Source organism: Rattus norvegicus, chromosome 17 (assembly GCF_021556685.1).
Source record: "Rattus norvegicus strain SHRSP/BbbUtx chromosome 17, alternate assembly SHRSP_T2T, whole genome shotgun sequence".
NCBI lineage: Eukaryota > Metazoa > Chordata > Mammalia > Rodentia > Muridae > Rattus > Rattus norvegicus.
This window is the reverse complement of record NC_141550.1, coordinates 78715001-78729702: the sequence shown is the minus strand read 5'-3', so window position 1 is coordinate 78729702 and position 14702 is coordinate 78715001. Positions and strand designations below refer to the sequence as shown.

The window sequence follows — 14702 nt, the reverse complement described above, 5'->3', positions numbered from 1 at the left end:
CAAGGATAGTAATATTTGTTTGTTATCAAGTTTATTATTTCCTTGCCAACCTCGAAAAGCTGTGTTTTGTTTTTGTTTTTATTTTTTGTTTTAATTTTTTTTATTTTTGGCAAAACTATGGTTTGGCAAGCAGGATCAGTACATGTACAAAGCGATTAAAGGGAAAATCTTCCCAACGCTCTAAAAACACTCAACAGAAACACAGTACGTGAAATTCCCAAAGACATGTACTTCAGGACAACTGGGATTGGTTTCGGGTAGGTAAATTGACCAGGAGCTTTACAATGTCATCAGTTACTTGGCTTATATGTACTTAGGTTTGAAATATTGGAACCAGCCCTTGATAGCATAGTTCATGGTCCTGTCAGCATTTCTGTGACCTTTAAGTCTTCCATTTTGTTCACTGAGGTTGTTTCTCTGGGCCTTCTCTTCTGTTCACACACTGAAAAGAGGTGATGCAGACACTCTGTCCATTCATTACTTCCCTGTTCCTTCCTGTGTGGCCTGCTGGGAGAGGAACTATTGCTTGATTTCTTTTGATCTCAGAAGGAAAGTCGGAGCCACAGTCTTGGTCATCTTATCTCTCTCTCTGTTTACACCATTGCTCTTTTTAGAGCAGCAAAGCCAGCCCTCACTGAGGTGGCTCAGTGAAGCAGCTCCTCCATCTGCAAAGGAGCCTGCATTTGCATGGCCACTTCTTGACTCTGTTCAGTCATGGATAAGCGGCTTTATAGTATTTACAGTCTCAGTGCCCTTAGGAGACTGTGATCTTTTGGAGGGCGTGTGTTAGTCCATATTTGCATTCGTGGTGGTTAGATACAGCGATAAATGGTGCTCCTAATGTCTGATTACTAAACGGTGCTTCGGAAAGTTTAACCCGCTCACTTCCCAAGGGCAGGCTCGTCTTTGTAGTCTTCATGAGCTTTTCCTGTGCCTATGTGACGGCCGCTACTGACTGCCCGTGGAATTCTTTCAAGTTGTTTTATAGCTTTCTGGAAAAGTCTCATAAGAAAATTGAAAAAGTTTATCTTTTTATTTAGCAGAGTTGTTAAAAAGCTTAACATGTGTTTGTAAACATTTTTAAAAATATAAATTACAATGTCAATGTTATATTTTTGTTTTATTTTTAGGTGTTTCATGTACATGTGTATATATGCTTGTGTGCTTATGTATGTTAAAGCGCATGTGTGTGTATGTGTGTGTGTGTGTGTGTGTGTGCATGTGCACGTGTGTGTGTGTGTGTGTGTGTGTGCCAGACGCTAATGCTCATGTCCGGTATCCTCTATTACATGCTACTATTTTTGTTTGTTTTTCCTTTTGCTTTGAGACAGTGAGCCGTGTCTCTCAGTGCACTTGGGGTCAGCCGATGTGGCCAGAATGGCTGACCAGCAAGCTCCAGGGATTCTCCTGCGTCTTCCCCTGGCCCCGAGCATACATCAGTTGTTCCTACCTTTCACATGCATAGCAAGCCAGGCTCTTTACCTCCTGAGCCGTGTCTCCAGCTGCGTTTCTAAACTTTCTGTATTTCTGAAGCCATGCGTTGTAACCCACGCCTGTTAGGAGTTCAGGAATGCAGCGTGTGGAGCGAGGGTCGCATGTCCTTGCTTTGCGCAGAATTATTGTTGGCGCGCGTCAGCAGCTCTGTGTACTGTGTCAGAGTGGACTGTTGGTGCTGTCATTTGTTTTCATAGTATGTCGATGAGTTATTGTAGGTGCTGGAGAAATTCGATTTCATATGAAAGGTTTGACACACAGTTCTGGGGAGACACATGATTTATGACTTGTAGATTGAATCTATATTGTATTGCCTCAGTAAAGCCCTCAGTCAAAACTACTTCAGTGGGCTGGGGAGACAGCTCAGCATTTGTTCTCTCTGTGGACTCGGTTTGGTTCACAGCACCACATGGCGGTATGTAACTCTCTCTTACTTGAGTTCCCGGGGAATCTCATGATGTTCTCTGACATCTGTGGGCACCAGGCATGTGGAGCATGGACATACATGTAGGCAAGACATTCATACAGATGAAATAAATATATCTGATTTTTTTTTTTTAAAAATACTGAGACTAATGCATTTTTTGTTTTGTTTATTTTTTGTTGGTATTCCTCTCCGCAGCTTTCTGTGCTGTGATAGTCAGCAAAACAAAGCTACATTGACAGGAGCCAGGCAGCAAGGCTGACCCACTAGGTCAGTGGCTTGGTTGTATATTCACATTGTCTCAGGAAGCCACCATCCATACACACTGCCTTCGGGAGCTGCTGCACAGCTGGCATTGATAAGGGAAAACCTTCAGATACCAAGGATGTGATGAGCGCCAAAGACCCTCATCTCGGAATTGACAGAATTGCAGGGAAACAAAAGAGCAAGGGGAGTAAATGAGGGAAAACTGTTCAACAAAGGAGTGAGCTTAAGGCCAGAGAAAATGTCACAAGTCCCCTCAGACCTCCCTACCCCCCACCCCCAGCCGAGCCGGTTCTCTTGCTGCCACAAGGAGCAGCGCAGCTCCTTCTCCCCAAGCACCTTCCTGAGGTGCTAGAGCTTTGCCTTCTCTGCTGCGGTGGGCAGGCTTCCTCTCACTGTGAGGCCCAAGCACAAAGGTGGCATAAATGCATTGAATAATCGTACACCTAGATAAACTGTAGCTATTTTAAAAGTTATTTTCCAAAATTTGTCTCAGGATTAAAGTACTGGTGACTTTATTTCCTACCCTGCTGGTACCCAACAAAACATCCAAGAAGAGGGCCTGTGAGACAGCTCAGCTGGGAAGAGTGCTTGCCACCAAGCCTGCTTGTGTGAGTCCGATCCCCAGGACCTGCATGGGAGAAGGGAACTGACCCCCAGGTTACCCTCTGATGTCCGTAGTCGCACTGTGGTGAGCAGGCACACGCATATACATAAATGTGAGTTTAAGAAGTTTTACAGTGCCACACTGAGGACTTGTCCACTGAGGATACGGGAGTGTCATGTGCACTGTACAGCAGTGCAGGTTCTTACAGGAAGAGGGAAGTAATTCTGTGCAAGAGTTGTCCACGCCAACTCTGGTTTTATTTATGTGTTTGGGCAGGGGGGTGCACATGGATGAGAGAGTGCATGTTCACACCTGTGCCTGAGGAGGGTCTAGGTCAGCCTTGAGAGTATTCCAGGGGCCATCTACCTTGGTTTTTGAGACAGCCTCTCTCTGGGACTTGAGACCAGGACCTCCCACCGCTCCCGTGCTGGGAGGACAACCAGCACACACCCAATGCAGCCGGCATTTTTATGTGGGTTTCATGCTTGGGGAGGGCAAGTACTTTACCAACCGCCACCGCCCCGTTCCTGCTCTCCTTTTAAGTTATCCATGCTGATACTCCAAGCTGAGTTTGTGTAACAGTTTTAATAAGTGGATGCTGTCTGATGCAGCCCTGCCTTCACTGAGGCAGGGAGACAATGAACTCGTGCCCTGTCCCTCAGGCTTGGTGGATGATACTGAGTTCCCTTCTGGAAACTGTCTTTGTTGGGAAATATTAAAGTCTTTGTACAATATTCACAAACTGTAAGTTGCCAGTGATAGATATGTTAAAAAATGCTGCCTTTAAAGTTTGATCTTTAGAATTAATAAATTTCTGCTCCTAAGAACATATGTGCTATATAAATATATGAAAGAGATCAAGAAGAGTTTGAAGAAGATAACTGTAGAACTGAATTCTATTGCTGGGGTATAAATTAGAGACAGAATATAGGGCACAAATGCCCTTTGTGGGATCTTCCTTTTTTCTGCCCAGCAACTTGCAGGTGTAAACTGGTAAGAGGTTTTTTAAATAAAGCTTTATTGTACTTAGTAGTATGTGAACTAATGCCAGGCTGCTTCAGGTAAACTTTTGGAGAAACTTGCATACTTGTTTATAATAGTAGATTCCACACAAGTCCATTTTGTATCCTTTAGCACTTTAGCACGTTATAATAATACCAGAGAAGCAAAACTGCTTCAGAAACGTGGCCTCAGAGTGCACAGGGCTCAGTACGGCTTTTCCTCTTACTTGAGGAGGGTAGCTGCAAAACAAGCAGAGGCTGTTGTTTTGAGGCCATGGAAATCAACCAGCCCACTTCCTGGTTACTGGTGCTATTTCCTTGGTAGCGTATCATTTATGAATTGGGAGTAGACAGACACGTTCTCGTTTCTTGTTAACTTGTGTGTCGCTGTGCCTTGATGCTTTCTAGATGCAGGTTGAGCCTGAGGCTCCCACGCGAACATAGGGTAAGACAAGTACCTTACCTCCAGGTTTCACTTTCTCATTTGAAATGTAGGAATTGAGAGTTTCTGGAGTGTGTAACCGGCAGTGGGCTGTTTGAGCACTGAGCAAGGTGGAGCAGTGTCATCTGACGGGTACTGAGGCCCAGCCTATGTGGGAGCTGGTCCCAGCAGCTACTCTTCCACCGGCCTCGTCCTCAGTGCAGCTTCAGTTTCTTCCCCTCCCCCGTCTCGTGAACTCTCTTGCCTGATGTAATGTTGAGCTAATGCTGACGAGTTTTCTTGACGAATCTTGGTTTGTTTGCTTGTCATTTTGTTTATTCATAGACCACGTGACAGGTTTAGAAAACCTTGGGGCCTTATTGCTTTGGTCTGACCATCACTCTGGAACATAAGAGCTGTATGATCTCTGCAGGTTAATTCATCTAATAGTGTTCCTGATGTTTAATGACCACTAATGATGCCTACGTCATGGTTCTGATGTGACAAGATTAGACCACACAGAGTAAATGTTGGCTTTTGGTTGTGAGGCCAGCCTTTCCTTGCCAACTTAATTTGTCTGGTCTGCTGGTGAGTGACCAGCATATGTGTGTGTCACCTTTGGTAGTTGTTATGTAAAGTACATCTTACTTAGTGTACAGGCCACCAAACGGAACAACTTTATTAGCATAATAGTCGTGATGGAATGTGAGTAATCGCATTTCATAATAAATACACGTATGTATTGACATGCTTGTGTTTAAGGTTGCTTAGAATTATTGAGTGAATTGTCTTTAAAACAGCTGTGTTGTGTGAATTTTGAGATACCATGCTTGAATTGAGGACACTTTAAATTTTATTTTATGTGTGTGGATGTTTTGATTGCATATATGCAAGTGCAAACATGTTTACCATGTCCTGAAGGCCAGAAGAAGGCATTGGACTCCCTGGAAACTGGAGCTTCAGACAGTTGTGAGGCAGCGGGTGCTGGGAGCAGAACCCTGGTCCTCTGACTGAACACAGTGCCCTTGACTGCTAAGCCATCTCTCCATCCCCTAGGGCACTTAAAAAGAGTAATTAGGTAACTTTCTTGTTTGTTTGTTTGTTTGTGGTAAGAATACTTTGATTCATTTTCTGCCATTCATTGTTATCAGACTGCTGGGTTTTGATGGCATTTTGCTTAAGTATTGGGGGTTGGGGGATTGATTCTAATGCTTTTGATTAAATCGGGAATCTGCATGCCCAAATGCTGAAGGTCCTTGTCCCTGATTGGTTTTTGATCAATAAAGATGCCAGTAGCCAATGTGCAGACTAGGACCTGGGAAGAAGGACGACAGAGTCGCTATGACCCAGGGGAGAAGGATGGGGTGAAGGAGCTGCAGGAGAGAAGGCCAACCAGCCGTGTGAGAACTCAGGTGGTGGCTACTTCCCTGACTGGGCGTGGGGTAGCAGGGGCACCCCGGCCTTTGAGGTAGCCAAGGCATTTTAAAATTAACTGCTGTGTGTGTGTGTGTGTGTGTGTGTGTGTGTGTGTGTGTGTGTGTGTGTATGTATGTATGTGTGTGTTCCTTTCGAGAATCCAGATAGCTCCTGGGTGGGGCATGCGATCCGTTGGGAGCCAGAGTGATGTAGTCCAAACTCGTGGCCACACTCCAGTTTGAACCGGGAGACAATCCCTGAACACCTCAAAGCGTGACAATGTGGCTCTTCCTTCACAGTTAGCTGCTACTATGCAGTTGGTGTCAGTTCTGGTGTCGTTTGGCTTTTACATATGATTTTTAGAAGAGTAGGAAGTAGAGTATTTGGATGAATGTAGGTTTTCTGAACTGTCTGACATTACTTCCTGTTGGAGTAAGCAGGCTGTGGGTCACCTTGCATTCCTTTTATCTGGTGTCTACAGCTTGAGTGGTGTGCGTGCCTTTGATCCCAGCCCTGAGAGGCTAAGGCAGGAGGACCATGAGTACAAGAGCAGCCCGGGCTACAGTAATGACTTAGGTCAGCAAGGCTGTGTTGTGAGACTTGGCCCAAACCACAGCAGCAGCAACTGCTCCAGCGGCGTTAGTCTTTGTTGATCCTTACAGGATCAAATTCAATACAAGCTTTTAGGGCACTGACTGTAGCACCCATGTTTATCCTGAATGTCCTAGGAAGAGCGGTAGGGAGGAAGGGAGTAAATTGTGAAAACTTGATTGTAAAGGTGGTTGGTTCTCTGTCAGTAAGAGCAAAGCAGTTTTAGGAATGGTTACTTTGTGCATTAGGTGATTGTCAGTTTTGCAATTTCCTGTTTTTGTGTGTGTGTGCGTTTGTCCTAAAACCCATAACTTAAAAAAATAATAGAGAGGCATAGTTGCTATCCCAAATTATAATATTAAGACACCAGGAGTCTCCTGTTTGCATAAGTGACTGACACTGGTGAGATTGGAAGGCTATGGAGTCCAGAATGCAAGTGTGTAGAGTAATCAGTGAAAAGGCTGGGCATGATAGACCATTCCTACAACCTAGCATTTGGGAGCTGAGGCAGGAGGATTGAGTTTTCAGACCTGTTTCTAAGGGAAGCATTGTAAGGACCAGTGCGGCTGGAGTGTCTGTAATAAGATGGCCATGGTATACATGAGCAAGCAGGGCGTTGAAGCAGACAGCCTAGATTTCAGTCCTGTGCTGTAGCTTAATTCCAGTATGACCTGAATTGTTTAATCTTGCCACATCAGCCTCATGTGAAAATGACCTAGTCATAAGCCCACCATTAGCAGGCTGTTGTGGGGGGTGAGTTCATGTGTGTTACACGCCTACCACAGTATCTTTCAGGCCGTACTCTCTCAGTAAACAGCTCACAGAACATCCACAAACAAGGAGTAGTTGCAGACTGACTACTCTTGCGACATCTACTAGACAGTCGTCCTGCTGGAAAAGCAGTTAAGGTATAATCTGACTCGTCAGCACCAGTGGGCGAGGCAGAGGCAGTGAAGTGACTCATCTCTTGTCTTGGGTGTAAGTATCATAAACATCTTCTCTTGGCAACGTGTCATTCAGCTCTGCGCTCAGTGGTGGGAATTACATTCGTATTCAACAGTTAGCAATTATGTTTCTCATCAGTGGGAATGGTGTTTAACTATCATTACATCACTGTTTCCTTTTTCTCTGTGAGTCATTGTATGAAGTGGAGGAGCTACTAGTCTAATTTTGAGGCTTCTGGAAGTCAGTTGTGATTCAGTTTTGTCTTAGAAGTAAGGCAGATTATCCTCCATTGGCTGATTGAAACTTGGCACTGGGTTTGCAGAAGGCTCCTTCCTTGGCTTCTCTTAGATGAACTTACCCGTGGGGTGACTAAATAGCCTTCCTATGGGGCAGGCACCTAACTCACAGGGAGGAGCAGAGCACAGGGAGCAGGTGCTCCAGACAGAGACAAAGGAGGAGCCAGCCTTGCTCCGTGCTCTAGATCCTTGACTTTAACATCGCTTTCCCTGGAAGGTGGAGGGGGGGAGGGGGGAGGCTCCAGGGTTGCCCTAGCTGAAAACTTTCCACTGGACCTGAAGGGTGACGGGAACCCTGGAGACCGTGGAACCTTGTGGTAGAGAAAGACTGAGGAGTCCTGTGTGGGGGCAGGAAGGGAGAAGAGGCATGGCGGAAGTAGGTGGAACATAATAAATGCAGCAGACAGGGCACAGGTGCCCATCGTTCCCAGGGGCTCTCCTTTGTGAAGGGCACATGGATAATCCACAGTGCTGCTTTAAAGGAACACATGTGACTGTCGTGTCAAAAATTTAGAGTCCATAAAAATGTAAGTGCCAGTTCCATGCAGAATCTTTAAAGTGAGTAAACGTGTAAGAGAAGCAGGAATACACATGTGGTCGTGAACAGAATGTACGCTGATAGGTTCCAGAGAGGCCAACTGCCTTTGTTCACAGAGATAGTAGGAGACTCATGTAAGCCAGTAAAATCCCATCGTCACCAGACACAGAAGTCTGGAGATCAAAAGCACTGGCCAGTTACCTTTAGGGCCACCGGCAAGGGAAAGCACGGCAGCTGACAGTTGCGGTCTTGATTTAGTTTGAGTGGGGGAAGATTTTCTCTTATACTACGAGTCCCTGTCAGCAGTTGCTTTTTAGGACTTTCTAAGTGTTGAGTATCTGCCTGATGCTGGACGCTTTGTGCTTAGGGTATGGGGCATTTCACTCTGTCCTCACTAATCCTGAGCATGTGAGCTTGCAGACAGCTCGTCTGTTGCAAACTGTTAATCTTTTTATTCATACCACACAGAGAGTTGTGGGGACTGGGAGGGCTGTCTGCAGTGGCAGGGGAGGGCTGATTGGAAATTAGTTTTTTGAGCAATAATGTGAGAATATAAAAGCAGCAGAAGGGGCTGGGGATTTAGCTCAGTGGTAGAGCGCTTACCTAGGAAGCGCAAGGCCCTGGGTTCGGTCCCCAGCTCCGAAAAAAAGAACCAAAAAAAAAAAAAAAAGCAGCAGAAGCTGCAGCCTGCTTGCTGCCCTCGAGCCTGGCTGTGCTGCCTGCCGCGCTCGCCGCCTGCTTGCCTTTAGCATCCCAGCCTTTAATGGGCATTTGTTGGAAAATGTGCATTCTGTAAATTTAATGAAAAATACTTAAAACCGTTTAAAGCATAACCTGGAGGGAATGTTGATATAATATTGACAGTAATGTAAATATTCTGAATGCAGTGGTAAAGCATTTACTGATAACTGAAAGGAATATTAAAGTATTAGGCTTAATTCTCTGGTACGCTTTATTATATGAGATACTGCATATTAGCCTAGAGGTATGTGGATTTATGTGGAAACATGTTTGGGGAAGACCCCTAATTGTTTCTGAGGACATTAGGGTTCATGGCACCAGTCCTTTCTATATCCAATCTTCCCTGGCTTTCTTACCTTTCCATGGTTGCTTGCACTATTTTTATAATTTCAACTTTGATTAAAATCTCTGGTTGTTGTTCCAAAGCGAGCATAACAGAGGAGAATGCTAAGTGAGTTTTAAAGATTAACATAAGAGCTGAGGAAGAAAGAAGGAGATGAGTTTCTCCGGAGGCTGCACATTTCTTGGAGACATTTGTGTATGTGGAGCTGACCGTCCAGAGGTGGGGAGGAGAGACTGCATCGCCAGGAGGGGCCTGGCAGTGACAGGCAGTGCGGGCAGTGCTTGGGCAGAGGACACTGGCCCAGCGAGTCTTAGAGCACTCTTGCTGGTGCCTTTGCGGGAGATGGACCTGGATGCTGTTTCAGAGTAAGCCAGCCTAGACAGCACTGAGCCACCAGTCGGTCGGTGATCCCTCGGGGACTTCGTCCTGATTTCTTTACAGCTGTGCTTTGACTGTAGTCTGTTTAGTTCTACTTGAGCGTTCCAGCCTTGGATTTCGAGCCTGGCAGAGTACTTGCTGACACTTTGAGCACTGGGTGACCACACTAAAGCCTTAGCATTTGAGCACAGCAGTCCCACTTTTCCAACTCCCATGTTGATAGCTTGACCACCATAACCGTGCAGTGTGCAGCATGGAAATTAGCAGGTAGCATGAGCCCAGGCTCACTGCCTCTGCCTCTTCTCCTGCTGGCCACTAAGCCATAGTCCCCTACCTATGGGCTTATACACAGTAGACACGTACTACACCATCGTGTACTGGCAGGTAGACAAGAGTCAAGCAACCTTTTTAAAAGGATGCCTCTGGTTTATTTTAACAGAAAAGAAAACATAAAATATACAGGAGTGGGTTTGCCTGGGCAGTGAAGATCTCTTGCTGCTCTCCCAGAAGTCCCATGTTGAGTTCCTAGCACCCCTCCTGGGCACCTCATAGGCAATTCCAGCTCTAGGGGGACCCGACACCGTCTTTGGCCTGTCTTGTGGACAGGTATTTGTTTACACAAATACACGTGCATAAATTAAAATAATAATAAAAAATGTATGTGTACAAAACATACACATTTTGAATACTATAGAGAAATTCTAGTATTACTGGTTGCTTGTACGAAGGAGATTTCAGTTTGTAGTAAGTTTTGTATGTGTGCACATCAAGGTTTATTTTGGATGCCGACAGTGTATTCTGAATATTAATAGGCAACACAGTTTGGTGTAATCACAGTAATGGCGTCTTCTGTGGTAGAGTATGTAGAGGAAATATTTCATATTTTGTAGGTGTCAAGGTCACATGGGTTAGCCTTCTCGGTGCCATTAAGGTTCATGCCATACCCTTTGTATCTTACTCCATATATGGACTTGTAGCTTTTTGTACTATTTACCTGTTTGGAAGGTTCTGGTAGTCTGCCACTCTTTCTGGTGCAGCGATGCAAACTCTTGCAATATCACACTGATGGCAGGTACCCTGGAGGTCACTTGAGTGTGATGAACCACGTGTCTTGTAGTCCCCATTCTAATGTAGATGGCTTGCTCTCTGGGCAGCCAGTATTTGACACAGGAAATGTCCATTGCCTCTTGTGATTCCTTGGATCCAGTGTTTCCTTCTGTTTTGATTCTGTAGGAAGAAAATTATTCTATACTTGTTTTAAAAGGTAAGGGGTATTTTTGGGGGCCCTACTAAAACCAGTGCCAAGATCACCGCTGTGGTGAGGAGAATCTAGATCAAGCTCAATTCCACATATAATGAGGATTTATACTGACTAATGAGCCGTTGGGTGGAGCTGTGTCCTCGAACATGACCAGGAGACAAATATAGCAAGCAGGCAGGATGCTTGCTGAAGGCAGGCCAGAATTATCAGCTATCTGGTGAGAGATTTGCACCAAACTGAGTTTGCATGATTCTTCTACAATTAGGCTAGAGAGCCTGAGACTAGGGCCAAAGTCAGGGCTTCCTGGAAGAGGAAGTTAAGTCTTGACTATAGTTTTACTGAGAGGGTGCCAGTAGCTTTTGTTATTTTGTTTCGTATTGTTTTTCTGTAGTGTATTTTCAAATTGCTGGTCAAAGAAGCATATAGAGGTAGCAGATTTCGAGTTCTTATTTATTTATGTTTTTGAAACAAGAAACAAATTGCCATGTGACTTAAAAAATGTAGATTTATTCCCTTACAGTTCTTGAAGTGAGAAACCTGAAATTCACTAACTGGGTCAGTAGCATCACTTCCTTCTGGAGTCACCAGAGAATGGGCGTCCTTTCATCTCCGTCTTCGGGGGCTGCTGCTCTGCAGCCTCTTGCTTCCAACCACACTGGGCTGTCTGTTCTGGTGTTCAGGACAGTTGTGATGGAACCGGGCCCACCCGTACTCTGTCAGTCACAAGTGAGGCCCTTTCCCTATGCGCTGGTTTCACAGGCTACGGGGATTAGGCTGTGAGCATCTCAGCAGGTTGTGGGAAAGCACCCTCCAGTCTATCTCAGCTTGTTACTTTGTAATATCTAAAAGCATATTTCTTTTTTCTTATCTGTGGCATAAAATCTCAGGTTTAAGGCAGTCTTTCTTAGGACCTTGAAACTTGTGCCTTATTATCTTGTAGTTGATGAGGAGCTGGGTCCAGTCTGATTCCGTTTCCTTAGTGTATGACTTGACCTTTCCCTTTTTCCGTCCTGTGCTTCTCGGACCTTCTGTTGTTGGATATTAACCCTGTCCTCAGTGGAGCGTGATTCATTCATGACTATCCAGTTCAGTGTATTTACTGTTTCTAGACACAAAAAAAGTAACAGGGCTGCTGATTTATGCAAAATGTTTCCCAAATTATAGGCTCTTGCCCATTTAAATAAATAATAAGGAAAAGCATATAAAAGAATAAAGTCTTCATTATAAGTATGTGGGCTAGCAAGATGACTCGTGGTTAAAGGTTGAAGGTTAAAGGACCTTTATCCAGGTCCAGCTGGATGCTGAATTCAATCCTTGGAACCCACATGATGGGAGAAGAGAACCAACCCTAAAAGTTGCCCTCGTCCTTTACACTGGTGCTTCTGTGGTGAATATGCTTCCCTTCTCCCCCAATCTTACCATGTGTTTATAGTGTGAATCAGAACCTGACATTTTAATTAATTAAAAACATTAAAAATTAAAATTTATGCTAAAATATAAAATAGACTTGGAAAGTATTTCTTATATTTAATCTGTGTGTGCGTGTGTGTGCATGTGTTCCATGACAACTCTTACTGAAAGTCCTAGGAATGTGGCTAATTTACCATGTAAGAGTGGCTTGTGAGTTGCTTGTGTAAGGCCCTGTTTGGCGTGAGATGGAATGTCGGGTGTAGGCTGCTGTGGCTCCTAGTTGGGATTCAGCCTGAAAGGCGTGTTTTTCTCTCAACAAACATCATCTTTGTTTGAGTATCCATAGTCCAAGTAACCACAGTGAGGCTTTCTTCCATTTGGAGAAGGCAAGACTGCTTCTCAAGCTTCTGTCTAGTGCTTGTTTCACAGTTGAGTAAGGCCGCACCACCTTTTGTTTCTGGCAGCAGCAGAGTGTATGAGGCACCACCTGACTCTAACGTAGTAATGAGACCGTGGAGTAGATCAGGGTTCTATGAGGACTGAGACGGCCATCATCTCTCAGGACCAGCCTGTTTGTCTAACCAAGGGTAATGTCACTGTTTTCTAGACTTACTGCTTACCTGTCTAGGTATTCACAATGCTCCCAATGTTCTTTGGGGTTGAATTTGAAATTTAGAAATGTTGTAATGTATGTTTTGAAAGGATGTGGTTCAAGTAGATACTTATTCTGAAAAGTTTGAGGGGATTTAAAGGATTTAGACATCAAATTACGTCAAATTTTAAAATGCTTCTGAAAAATACTGTAGTTGTCATTTTCTTCCATAAATTTGTGCCTAGAGATATTTTCCCATAAACTTGAGTATTAAACTAATATATTAGTAAAGTAAGGGGGCTGTTTAAAATAGTCATTTCTCATATTTCTCCATGGTTTTCTTTTTAAGGGCGGACTTCTTCTTTACATACAGCTTTTTAACAGCCATGTTGAACTGTACTTAAATCATACAATATTTTGGCAATGATTTTTTCCAAAGAAACTTATTTTTATAGACTTCTCATGAAAGTGGGGCATTAAGTTATAGTGTAAATAGTGTGATAGCACCATTTGAATATCACGATGGCACTGAGGAGCAAGGTGTCACTGAACAGTAGTTGCCCAAACTTCTGCATACTTGGAGAGATACTAGGTGGCTTTGAGCGGTGTGCGCGTGCGTGCGTGTGTGTGATGACAGTTTTAGGGTAGTGGAGGCTTTAAAAGCAGGGTAGTGTCTGCCGAAGGCGGATCAACTGAGACAAGCGAGCAGGAAACACATTTTAAGCAGACGTCACATGCTGTGGGTGACTGCCAGGCAGTGTGAGTTACTGATGTCTTCAAATTCAGCAGTAGGAAAGCTAGTATTTCCTTTCTGTCTCTTAAAAGAAGCATATTTGGCTGTAATTTATAAGGTTAGTTGGGCCTTTAATCTACTTTCTTTCTAAAATACATTTGTTAATGTAAATAAAAGTGTCTCTCCAGAGAGACACACAAGACTAGCATTTATAAGGGAATTCTTAAAACTCACTTGCTGGAGTAAACTGTTTTGATCATGTTAATAAAGAGCATGATGATTGTCAGGAGACCAAGGTTCAGTTCCTTTCCTTTCCTCAGAGTGACTGCTCCGAGGCACGTGGGTTTCCCTGCAGAGGTCTCTCTCTAGCCCGGCAGTGGTCTGAGAGCAACGGCTCACACAGAGCGGCTTGCCCGCCTGTTCTTGGATTATTGACATTGCAGTTCCCGCCCACGTTGTCTCCTGTTCTTTTACTCTTTAAAACTTTTCCTCCGTATGTCAGAAATCCCTTTGCACTCCTAGGAGTGGTGGGGGAATAAAGGCCCACTGTAGAAGATACCCTAGGAAACATGTCCGTTAGTTTAGAAGGAAGTGTTTAGCAGCTCTGGTTACGCTCCAGGAACTTAGTAGGTCTTCAGCTTCCCAGTTTGAATTTAATTTCTGCGTACTTACTTTCCTCCCCTTCAGCAGAGGCGTGAGCATATTGCTTCAAGGCCGCGCGGCAGAGGGGAAGTAGGGTGATGGTGTGTGTGCTTATCTCAGATTTTTCTAGTTCACGGTAAACATCTGAACAACTAGTGTGCCTTTGCTTACTCTGTGGAGCCATTCTACTTCCTTACTGTTCACACTTGCACTGAAAGAGTGCTTATCAATGTTTTGTACTCTGAGAACTGTGAAACACCCCCTCCCGACTCCATCCGCACCCGTGAAGGAGTGTTTCCTGAAGTGGACACAGGTGAGGATGCTTTGCTAAAGCAGGCCCGTGAAAGATGAGTGATGAAGGATTCGCTAAGGACGCACATGTATTGGTTCGCCTTACATTGCATAGCTGAGCTCCGTTTATCATGACTCCACAGAGACGCACCAGACAACTTCTGGTGATCTCCCGCAGCTTCTTGTTGCTTCTGCAGATGGACCGATTGGCTGAGTGATGTCAGCTGATACAGACTCAGTGCTGAGGCAAGAGCTGTGGAGGATGCGTGATGTTCGGAAGGAGTATAAACGGGACTGAACGACTGTGAGAGGGG

General features: G+C 44.6%; 1 protein-coding gene across 6 annotated transcripts in view; it reads left to right on the top strand.

Moving 5' to 3' along the window:
• The window catches only part of Usp6nl (USP6 N-terminal like), a 130351-nt gene that overhangs the window by 50948 nt on the left and 64701 nt on the right, over positions 1 to 14702 (top strand). Inside the window, exon 1 of one of the 6 annotated variants that reach the window (XM_087590241.1) lies at positions 4090 to 4235. Coding sequence is in view for 1 of the 3 variants with exons in the window: in XM_087590238.1 (XP_087446364.1) it covers positions 12663 to 12717 (55 nt within the window). In the remaining 2 variants the exon portion in view is untranslated. 6 annotated transcript variants of the gene reach the window in all.